The following is a 10,165-nucleotide window of genomic DNA, read 5'->3' on the forward strand; positions in this document are numbered from 1 at the left end:
GTGGCTGAACAGACACACCTGCCTACTTACCAGCCCTGTGTCTCCAGAGCTCTTGGTGAAGCGATGCTAATTCATCCCCAGCATTACTCCCCGAACCTTTCCCTGTCTCCCTTCACCTTTCCCTCATCATCATCACTCAGAGATTGCACTTTTTAAACCAGTTTTGTCTTGACTTACTAATTTTGTCGTTCTTAATAATGCCCTTCGCCCTCACTCCCTATCCCCTGTAACTTTCATCTAACCATGGGGTCCCCCAGCCCACTCCCCTCATGTCCCCACTCAATACAACCATCATCTAGAATTCCTCTGTTTTTTAAATACATAGTTTTATTGCATCTATATGTAGTTCTATAAAGTATATTCTTTTTTAAGTTATGTTTTTATTCATTTATTTAATCCACTTAACAAACAGTTGTTGAACTCTATTTTTCTAGGGACCTTGCCAGGCCATGGGGATACAAGGATAAATAACACACAATACCAGCTTTTAGAAAGCTCACGGTCTAGTTGTACTCTTGATAGGATCATCTTTTTATCTTCTTAGTCACCAAACATATTCCCGCCTCAGTCTATGCTTAATCACACAGTAGAACAGATCACTCATTTTCTGTCAATCCAACTATATTTATGATTCAAGTTTTACCTCTTCTGTCAATCCTTCCAAAGATTTCAGGCAGTGTTTGAATGAACTAAGATTTAAGCTTATAAAGTATATTCTTATATTAGTTGTTTTCAACTCTATACAAATTATATGATATTGTATACTTTTAGGACATCTGCTTTCTTCACTTAATGTTTCATTTCTAGGATTTATCCACATTGTAGTGAATTAGCGTAGTTCATTTGTTTTTATTGCCATGTGATAGTCAGTTCGTGAATATATTACAATTCATCCATCCACTCTCCTGTTGATGGGCATTTGAGCTGTTTCCAGGTTTTCACACTGTGATCAGTGCAACTGTGAACATTCTTGCACACATCTCCTGTTGTAAATCTGCATGAGTTTCCCTTGGGTCCATCCCTCGGAATGAATTGTTGGATCATACGCATACAAATGTTCAACTTTAGGAGATATGCCAAACTGTTTTCCAAATTAGTTAACCAAATTAGTGCCCTTTCTATCATACTCAGACTGTTCTCTAAAATCCAGTGTTTGTATTTCCCCTTGTTCTGATAGCTGCCAAAAACGAGAATTGCTGGGCAACAGGGCAGTACCTTACGTTTCCTCTGAGTATTTGCATTTTTTAAGAGGATGCTTGGAGAGGCAGTGCTTTCATCCAAAGCAATGACTTTCTCAGGCTAAATATGAATAGAGGCCCTTCCAGATTTACTCATGTTCACTGACATGCTTCCTAAGTTCTGGTGCTGTGTAAGACCTTGACCATCCAGGAGTGGGAGACACAGTTCTGCCTTCAAACATTCTGAAGACTGATGTCTGAGAAAGACAAGAAGACTAATTATGTTGGGTCTGGATGCTATCTCAGTCTTGCTATTTCTTCCTCACTCATTTTTCCCCTAGGTGAAGGTAATGCAGGTTGACAGAAGGCAGCGGGGTGGGGGAGGGGGGTGGAGAATGCGCTGCACAGGAAGGCTTCAGAGAGAGCAGACAAGTATACACTAAACTCGAAGTTACCCCAAGGCAAATAACTGCAAATAGTCCCACCTGGTTATTTGCTATCATCGGTCCCTTCCACGATAAATGTCCTAGGAGAAATGTCCCCTTCTGACGAGGACAACTAGTTCTATGGTGAGTCAGAGACCTGATTGCCCCATACGTAGAGACTGGTAGAAACCTGCCCTTCTACTCAGCTTCACGCACACAAGGATCTCTTAGAGTGGATATAGTATAGGTTAGGACCTCTCTGCCCTCACTCCCTATCCCCTGTTTGCCTCTGCTTGGCTTCATCTTCAAGCTGACTCCATGTGTCAGCCAGATGGACTCTGGCTGCCTCACGCCTCCAGAGTTGCCTATGATCCTGGAAAAAGGGTATTTTTCTGGATAGCTGGTAAATAACCAGAGAGACTTCTGGCTAAATGCTCTTTCAGGAACTAATCACTGTGACTAGAAAGATAAAATACTCTGATTGACTGAGTCTGGACCACATACCCATCCTTGGGCCAAACAACCTGACCAGGAATACTTTGGAAAGAGGGTGGGGAATGTGTTCCCCCCAAAGGATGCCGGGCAGATAAAAAAATGTGTGCCCATGAAAAGGCTCAAGAAGATAGCAGTTTTACTTGATTACTCTAGTTCATATTCCTCTTATTACCTCTTTCACTAGTGAGAGACAAGGCACAGCCATATTTTACATTGTCCCTGGGTATTCTATCTACAATGATCCTTGTAATAGAGAAATAACTTAAGTCATCTGCCTGACTTCTCCTTGTAGTGGCTTTAGTAATCACATGCATAAAAGAATGTTTAGGACTGCACATGCAGCCTAGCATAATATAGATTTATAGTCCCCTATAACAGTTGAACAAGCAGGGACCTCAAGTGGCTCCCCACTCTACCCTTAAAGTTTAGGAGGAATTCTGTTCCCCACTCTACTCTTTACCTGGGTTACTGATCTGGAAGTGTCATGAGTTCACTCTCCTACATGGAGCACTTTCCATCAGTTTTCTCAATACCTTTTTTTCTGGGGCTCTGGGTATATTCCTTATGCCTCTCTCTTCTTATCACCAGCAGCTCCATAACTAATCACCTTTCCCTGTTTTCTTCTCCTTAGGGCAGTCTATTAGAATTCTCAACCCTGGAATTTCTGAAGATGCCACTGAAGGGTGGGCATTTTGGTAGGCTGGGGATAGCAGACAGAAGATAAATCATAAAGGGCGCCTGGGTGGCTCAGTCGTTAAGCGTCTGCCTTCGGCTCAGGTCATGATCCCAGGGTCCTGGGATCGAGTCCCACATCGGGCTCCCTGCTCTGCGGGGAGCCTGCTTCTCCCTCTCCCACTCCCTCTGCTTGTGTTCCCTCTCTCGCTGTGTCTCTCTCTGTCAAATAAATAAATAAAATCTTTAAAAAAAAAAAAAAAAGAAGATAAATCATAAAATCAAACCTCACAGACAGCGGTCCACCTCACCTACTTAATGATTAGAGCTGGCTCTGGGGAGTCCCTCAGTGCTTAGAATGTTAAGTTTACAGCCTTTCCAAGGGTTCTGAGAGTGCCATAAGATTATCCCTAGAAGTCCTACACAGGATGTCTTACATGGGACCTAAATCAATAGTAGTTGATGTAAATTATGAAGATGGTAATCATTGCCAACTTCTCTCTGTTGTACCACAGATTTTGCAAGGTAGTCAAATTGTAGAGTGGAAGACAAAAAATAACAAAAAGTATAGGTTTTGTATTCTTCATTGCACATATTACAACTTGAAAATATATTTTCCTTAGTTTTTTATGCTTTTGGCCTTTCCTTAAAGAATATAAATTCTCTGAGGACAAAAATATCCGGTTCTACCTTGTATGATGAGCACTTAGCAAAGTGCCTAGTCTATATGGGTGATCAGTAAATATTGGAAAGAAAAGGTCTCTATTCAGGTCTCCCTTTCTTCTCAAATGGTTGGCAACTACTGAAGTTAAATGTGCTAAGAAAATCCAGTCTTCCTTAAATTAAATTGTGCGGGAACCCGAGTTTACTTTAGTTCTGCTTCCCATTTTCCTTTCCTTTGATACTGAACAGCTTCTCCAGCATACTCCCCAGGCACTCAGTATCCCTTCTGCAGCTTCTTGGCAGCCTGGAACTTTCTCCTTTAGTTAAGCCTGTCTTTCTAGGATGGTGCCCCAGATTCCAAGATTACCCCTTTTTTCCTACACTCCCATTAAAATTCACATTTTTCTCATTGCCAGGAGAAAAATAATCAGATAATTTTCCATTAAGTGTTATGCTGTAATAGACCATTTAATGCAATAATGCTCCAGGGTATTGGTATTTTAAAATGTGAAGCTCTACGGGCACCTGGCTGGCTCAGTCAGTGGAGGGTGTGACTCTTAATCTCGGGGTTGTGGGTTCGAGTCCCACATTGGATGTAGAGATCACTTAAAAATAAAATCTTTTTAAAAAATAAAATGAGAATCTGTTAACATAAGATAAAGTATTAGGATGGCATTTCAGGATCCCTGTGACAAGGCAGTAGGATACATGTATATTTCTATAGGCAGGTGGTAGGGTGGTTGGGGCTGTCCTCCTTCTCTCTGGGTTTTGCCTTGATAAAAAGTCAAAGTCAGTAAATTCTTAGGCTTCTTATCATATGGTCGTTCTGGGAAATGAAAAAAAAAGAGAAGAAAAGAAATAAGAAAATGGAGGATTTTAAACACAAACAAAAAACCTTGTTTTCATCTAAAAAAGGGGGAAAGGGGGCACCTGGGTGGCTCAGATGGTTAAGCGTCTGCCTTCGGCTCAGGTCATGATCCAGGGTCCTGGGATGGAGCCCCGCATCAGGCTCCCTGCTCAGCGGGGGGCCTGCTTCTCCCCCTCCCTCTGCTTCTCCCCCTGCTCATATTCTCTCTCTCTCTATCTCTGTGTCTCGAATGAATAAATTAAAAAACCTTTAAAAAAAATAAAATAAAAAAGGGGGAAAAAAGAAAAGACCAAAGAAGTTGTTTCAGAAAGCCAAGACCAATTTATTTAGCTTGTAAGACAATGACAAATAATTCTTGCTTTAGAAAAATGGGATGGGCAAAGAGTATAAAAAATACAAACCTATGAAGGATAAAGAATGATCACAAGAGGTTCTCCAAAAGAATCCTTTAAATGGCTAACTCCTGAAGTGCATTTAAAGTAAAATTCCACTTGCAAAAATTACATTTACAGTTAACTTTCTAGAAACCATGCTACTGCATAAAATACTTTCTTCTGCCTCCAAGAGAAATTGTAAACAAACTTCCACTGCCAAAATTTTGTCAGCATCAGAATTTCCCTGGCCAGCTTCTACTCAGGGATTTCTCTATTTACCCTCTTCATATCATGTTAGGAAATTGATTTGTTTGTTGATAAGATTACAGACCTCCTGGGCATGTGACTGATCAGTTTTGAAAGTGGTCCCCTGTGGTAGCCTGTTCTCTCTTAATAAGTGCTACAAAGGCACTCAAAAGATCATGGAGGTCCTGACAAAATTCACAGGACCAGAATCAGGAGGGAAGGGCATTTCTTTGGGTTTCCTATGTTAGATATAAAAAGTTCAGGTCCTGGGGCGATCCTGTCCAGCATGCTAAAAACAAAGCACTTCATCTGCTCAGTTTACTGTCCCAGATCTATCACACCCTGTTCTCTCTCTGGCAGGAAGTCAGTTCTCTGCACTTGCAAGTAGAATAAACAAACCATCCATACAAACCTAGTGGACATTTTATTTTGTTTCCTACCAGGTTTCAGGAGAGATCCCTGGGTGTAATACAATATTAAACTTGATATATCTGTATAACTCTGTGGGGCCACTCTACTTTCCAGGGAGACAATAAAACGTGGAAGTCCCTGGAATCATTACTTATGATAGAAACAGCTCAAAATTGGATTCTAAACTCTCCATATCCACCCTGCTACATAGCTTAGGCAGCCTGCTGAACCCTCTATCCTGGGTAGGATTCTGGGACCAGCATAAGACATTTTCACATTTGTCTTCATTCCCAAGTCCTGATTTGTTGTTGGAAGTACTCCATCGATGTTATTTAACATACTTAAGTTGATACTATACAAATACTGCACTCTCATTACACAGAGAGGTAAGCAAAAGGAAATTAAATGGCAATGCATCAGGAAAATTTCCAAGTCTGATAAAGCCAGAGCAGGAACGAGTGGTTTCTGCCCCTAAATCTCGTGCTTTCATTGCAGGCAGTATTCTGCTGCTGGTGCTAAACTGGCTGGTTGCTTCTGCTCATTGTCACCCATCTGGGACCTGAGATCCCATGACCAACGGGTTTAGAATATATCAGCTCTCTTGAACCTCCCCGCTAACTTCCTTTTGAGTTTATCTTTTATACTACTGCCATAGTGATATTCCTAAACTGAAACCTGATCGTGTTACTGTCCTTTGCCTCAAAGCAACTCACTGCAGAGAATAAAGTCTGAACTCCTAGCCTGGCACAGAAAGCCCTGCCTCTACATTGCTCCCCTTAGTCAAAGCATCAGATTGAGGTGTTTGGTCTCACAAAAGAACTCCCTTCTCCTCTCTCACCATTCCCTACCTTCTGCTGCACTTCCATCTGGACCTCCCTCCCATCTACCTGGAGAACCCCCTTCACATCCCTCAAGCTTTGACGCTGCATCGCTTCTGCTATGAGGCCCTTTCTGATATGCTTTCATCCCTCTGAGCTTCTATCTCAACAAAATATATATCATAATTCCTACACCCTCCCTTAGTTCAAGAGTCACATGAAAAAGGGAGTATGAAAGGTCTCTGAAAAATGCCAAACACCATGCAAATTCCGAGTTATGTTTATTATAAAAGTTATACAATATGCCTTTTTTCTGTAGAAATCTAACTGAAGTATTCCTGATGGTCACTATAAAATTAATCTCTACAAATTAGGACATCTTTCCTGTTTATTCATTGCTTAAATGTGAGCTAAGCTTAAGATGGTGATGAGAACTGTGCTCACTTCAGCCACAAATAGATTAAAATTGGACCCACACAAAGAGGATTAGCGTGACCTTTGCCCCACCTGATTTGCAGTAGTGAAAATTTTCATTTTCTTTGCTTTCTAGAATCCTATTACCAAGTTTCATATTTCTTTCCTTTTATCAATGGAATAGTCTTCCTTAGAACTCTCATCCTCTTCTGGACAATAAATAAAAGTTTGATTTCCTTACGCTTTTGCTCTAACATTGAGTCTTGGTTACTTCTTGACCACCCAATTGGGAGATCGGGCCACCCACAGTTTCTGGAACACAGTGATAATAGCAGGTAACATTTACTAAGTACTTACTCTGTACTGGGCCCTCTTCCTTACGATCTCTGAAAATTACACAATTTAAACCTCACTACAACTCTCATTTCCTCTCTGCGAAATGGGGATGAGAAAAGTGAAACTTAAAGGCTAAAGTCCTTGCTGAAAGTCACAAAGTAGAAGCAGGGTTTAAACTGGGAAGTCTAACAACAACACAGCCCTGTTATTGACCACTAAATTGTAACCACTGCTCTAATGGACTTCCGAGCAGCAAGAGGGCTCTCTTGTGCTCCAAAAGCTTACATTTAGTGCAACGGGTGGTGGGGCCTAGAGCTATGAGAGCAGACATCAGGCTTTAGGCACATGGATCAATCAATCATATGCCACAGGGCGTCACCGCCACCTGTTGGGAACCGGACGCGGAAGGGAGACAGCCAAGGTGCTAACACCCAGGTAGCCACTGAGCAGGGGCCTACCAGAGTCGAAGCAATTTGCCATATACTGAATCCTCAGGCATTTTGTTCAGTCTTCAACAGAATGGAAAATGATTTTGTCTTACTCATTTCCCTCCATTCCTGAACACACCTTCAACAAAGATCTCAATAGTTTAAATGTGGTATCCCAGATTGGATCCTGAAGCAGTAAAAAACATTAGTGGACAACTGGTGAGGTTTGAAAATTTCTGTAGCTTAGTTAATATTAATACACCAATGTTACTTTCCTTTTTTTGACACGTGTCTCTTGGTAATAGAAGATGTAACATTACGGGAAGCTGGGTGAAGTATACATAGGAACTTTGCAACTTTTCTGTAAATCAAAAATTATTTTAAAAATTAAAATTTAATTTAAAAAGACTTTAATTATTTTGAGATTAATTCACTGGGCCCACTGAGTTAATCTATTGCACAATTTAAATAAATTTGGAGTGATTTTTACATTTTTCTAAAACAGTTTTCCTAAAAGATTTTTTATTTATTTACATGAGAAAGAGAGAGAGAGCACAAGCAGGGGGGAGGAGCAGAGGGAGAGGGAGAAGCAGACTCCCCGCTGAGCAGGGAGCCCGATGTGGAGCTCAATGTGGAGCTCGATCCCAGGTCCCCAAGATCATGACCTGAGCCAAAGGCAGACGCTTAACTGACTGAGCCATGCAGGGACCCCGATTTTTACATCTTCCTAGAATGATTGTTGAATACATCAGTGAAAAGAAAAGAACTGTGTTTATTGACAAAATTCAGGTTTTGAACTCAGCAGTAATAAACACTATCTTTTCAGGAGAAAGATAAATATTGGTTGAGAATGAGTTACAAAGTCTCATCTTCCTAATAAAATCACCAGAACTTGGTATTACCACTGACAAACACAAAGGAATGTTAATAGTTTGCCAACAATATGATTTCCCTAACACACATTCCTTCTCACCCCTTGACATCCTTAAATCGCAAGTATCATAACCTGGCACATGTTTCATAAACAGCAAAGAGAAAGTAAAATAATGGGTAGGTAGATAACTCAGCCATAATTATACTACCACTGATAGGACTCAATAATACTACCTCAGACAGGACAATTTTGCATTACATGTATTATTTTCCGTAACAGCCCGGGTAGAGAGTGGAACATGTTGTACCCAGAGCTCCCCGCTCTTAGCTCAGATTTGAAGAACAAATCAGAAAATGACCAGTGTTGCAGTCAATGTGATAGTCATCTGAACATTCTTCCCAGATTTTGAACAGTTGTGCCTTCAATGAAGATGCTATTGTTTAAAAACTCTTGTTTTCCAGGGTCAAAAAAATTTACAACTATCTGGTTGCCTAATCAGATCTCACTTGCTCTGCCAGCCACTACCAGCTCCTTCTCAGGAAAGTGGGAGTTCCTCTGCACTGAGATGACCAGCGATAGCAGTGCTAACCTCTACATAACTCGAAGTAACTGTAGTAGTTCACTCCTGCTTTGTGTGGCCCAGTCAGATCCTGTGAATTAGTCCTCACAAGTGACCAGATATTGCTCTTCTGCTCAACTTAAGTGGTCTGCATCTCTTCAAAACTAGTGGCACATAGCCAAGGACGAGAATTTCTTAAAGTTCAAGGTGCAAACTCTAGCACTAAAGGTTTTCTGGAGAGAAACAACCGTGCCTTCTTCCACTGTTGGGTGTGAACATGAAGCAGGAGAGAAAGCAAGGAGGGGCACAAAAGAGGAAACAAAATCAAGCTTCTCAGAAGCTGAGAAAGGGTCTGGCCAATTCTAAATTCTTAGACCTTCAAAAAAATGAAAAACTAAATGCCAAAACTGGGTTACTAAATTACAGTATATTTTAGATTTTTAAAGTTAATAAATAAAATTGCAAAGTGAACAGCGTTCTGCTCTAGCAGTGTATAGCTCATTCAGAAACTAACAGTCCAATCTAACACTGAATCTTAATGACTATGAAACCCAAGCCAAAATAGCACTACTATCCACAACCCACTCCCAGGCCTCAAAAAAACGGCAATAAAAGTTTAGAAAAATGGACTAAAGAGAATACAAAGAGTAGAGCAGCAAGAAAGCCAGTTAGGAGATCACTACCTTGGAGCTCTGATAACTGAGTGCCAGAAGAAAAGGTGCAGAAACGGAATAGAAAAGAAAAACAACAAAAGAAGCAGCGAAGACTTGGACTACCACTTACAGTGGTCTCAGGCGCACTTAGAAAGATGTCCAATAACAGTTGTCAAACCCTCATAGAATAACTTCAATGGCAAGGAACCTAATTCATAGGTAAGTGCTTGAAAGTGGGTACTGGGATCCTATTGTGCTAAGTTGATTTCTTCCTTATTTACTAAGTATTATACGGTGTTAACCATCTTACCATACAGGGCAACAGGCCACCATTCCAGCTCTCCAAGAACTTCCAAGATATTGGGGAAGCCGCTAAGGAGGTCACAACTTAGGGACTCCGATAACTGGGTGCTAAGAGGTAAGCGACACCTAAACGGAATCCGAAGAGGGAGCAGGAATTAGCCTTCTGTAGAAAGACACCTAGAGTCCCCCCCCCCCCCCCAAGTTGAGGACATGCCCGATGGGGTAGGAGGTGGGTAGGTGAGTCAGGAGGCTGTCCGGCCAAGCCTTTTTCTATTCGATATACATCCTTCAACCCTGACTCCAGTGATAATTTTCGCAGTAAACTCAATCTCTGTAAGAATGTGTGATCTCCCGAGCTGTTCTGCAACAACTTTCCACCATTTTAGTAAAAGACCCCTAACACCAGCGTTGAAACGTGGCTTCATCTGTAACAATATTTTCTAAGTCC

At 41.2% G+C, this 10,165-nt stretch overlaps 1 protein-coding gene across 6 annotated transcripts in view; it reads right to left on the minus strand.

Annotated features, from left to right (window-relative positions):
• The window catches only part of LOC144379724 (uncharacterized), a 217,589-nt gene that overhangs the window by 205,798 nt on the left and 1,626 nt on the right, over window positions 1-10,165 (minus strand). For 2 of the 6 annotated variants that reach the window (XR_013443083.1, XM_078060030.1), the window contains exons 2-3: window positions 9,725-9,843; window positions 308-4,259 (exon numbers count right to left, since the gene is read on the minus strand). Coding sequence is in view for 4 of the 6 variants with exons in the window: in XM_078060030.1 (XP_077916156.1) it covers window positions 4,111-4,259; window positions 9,725-9,843 (268 nt within the window). In the remaining 2 variants the exon portion in view is untranslated. Of the gene's footprint in view, window positions 1-307; window positions 4,260-9,724; window positions 9,844-10,165 lie in introns of those variants that run through there. The other 4 variants (XM_078060031.1, XM_078060033.1, XM_078060032.1 and 1 more) reach the window with 4 other exon arrangements.

The sequence above is a fragment of the Halichoerus grypus genome, chromosome 12 (genome assembly GCF_964656455.1).
Source record: "Halichoerus grypus chromosome 12, mHalGry1.hap1.1, whole genome shotgun sequence".
Taxonomy (NCBI): domain Eukaryota; kingdom Metazoa; phylum Chordata; class Mammalia; order Carnivora; family Phocidae; genus Halichoerus; species Halichoerus grypus.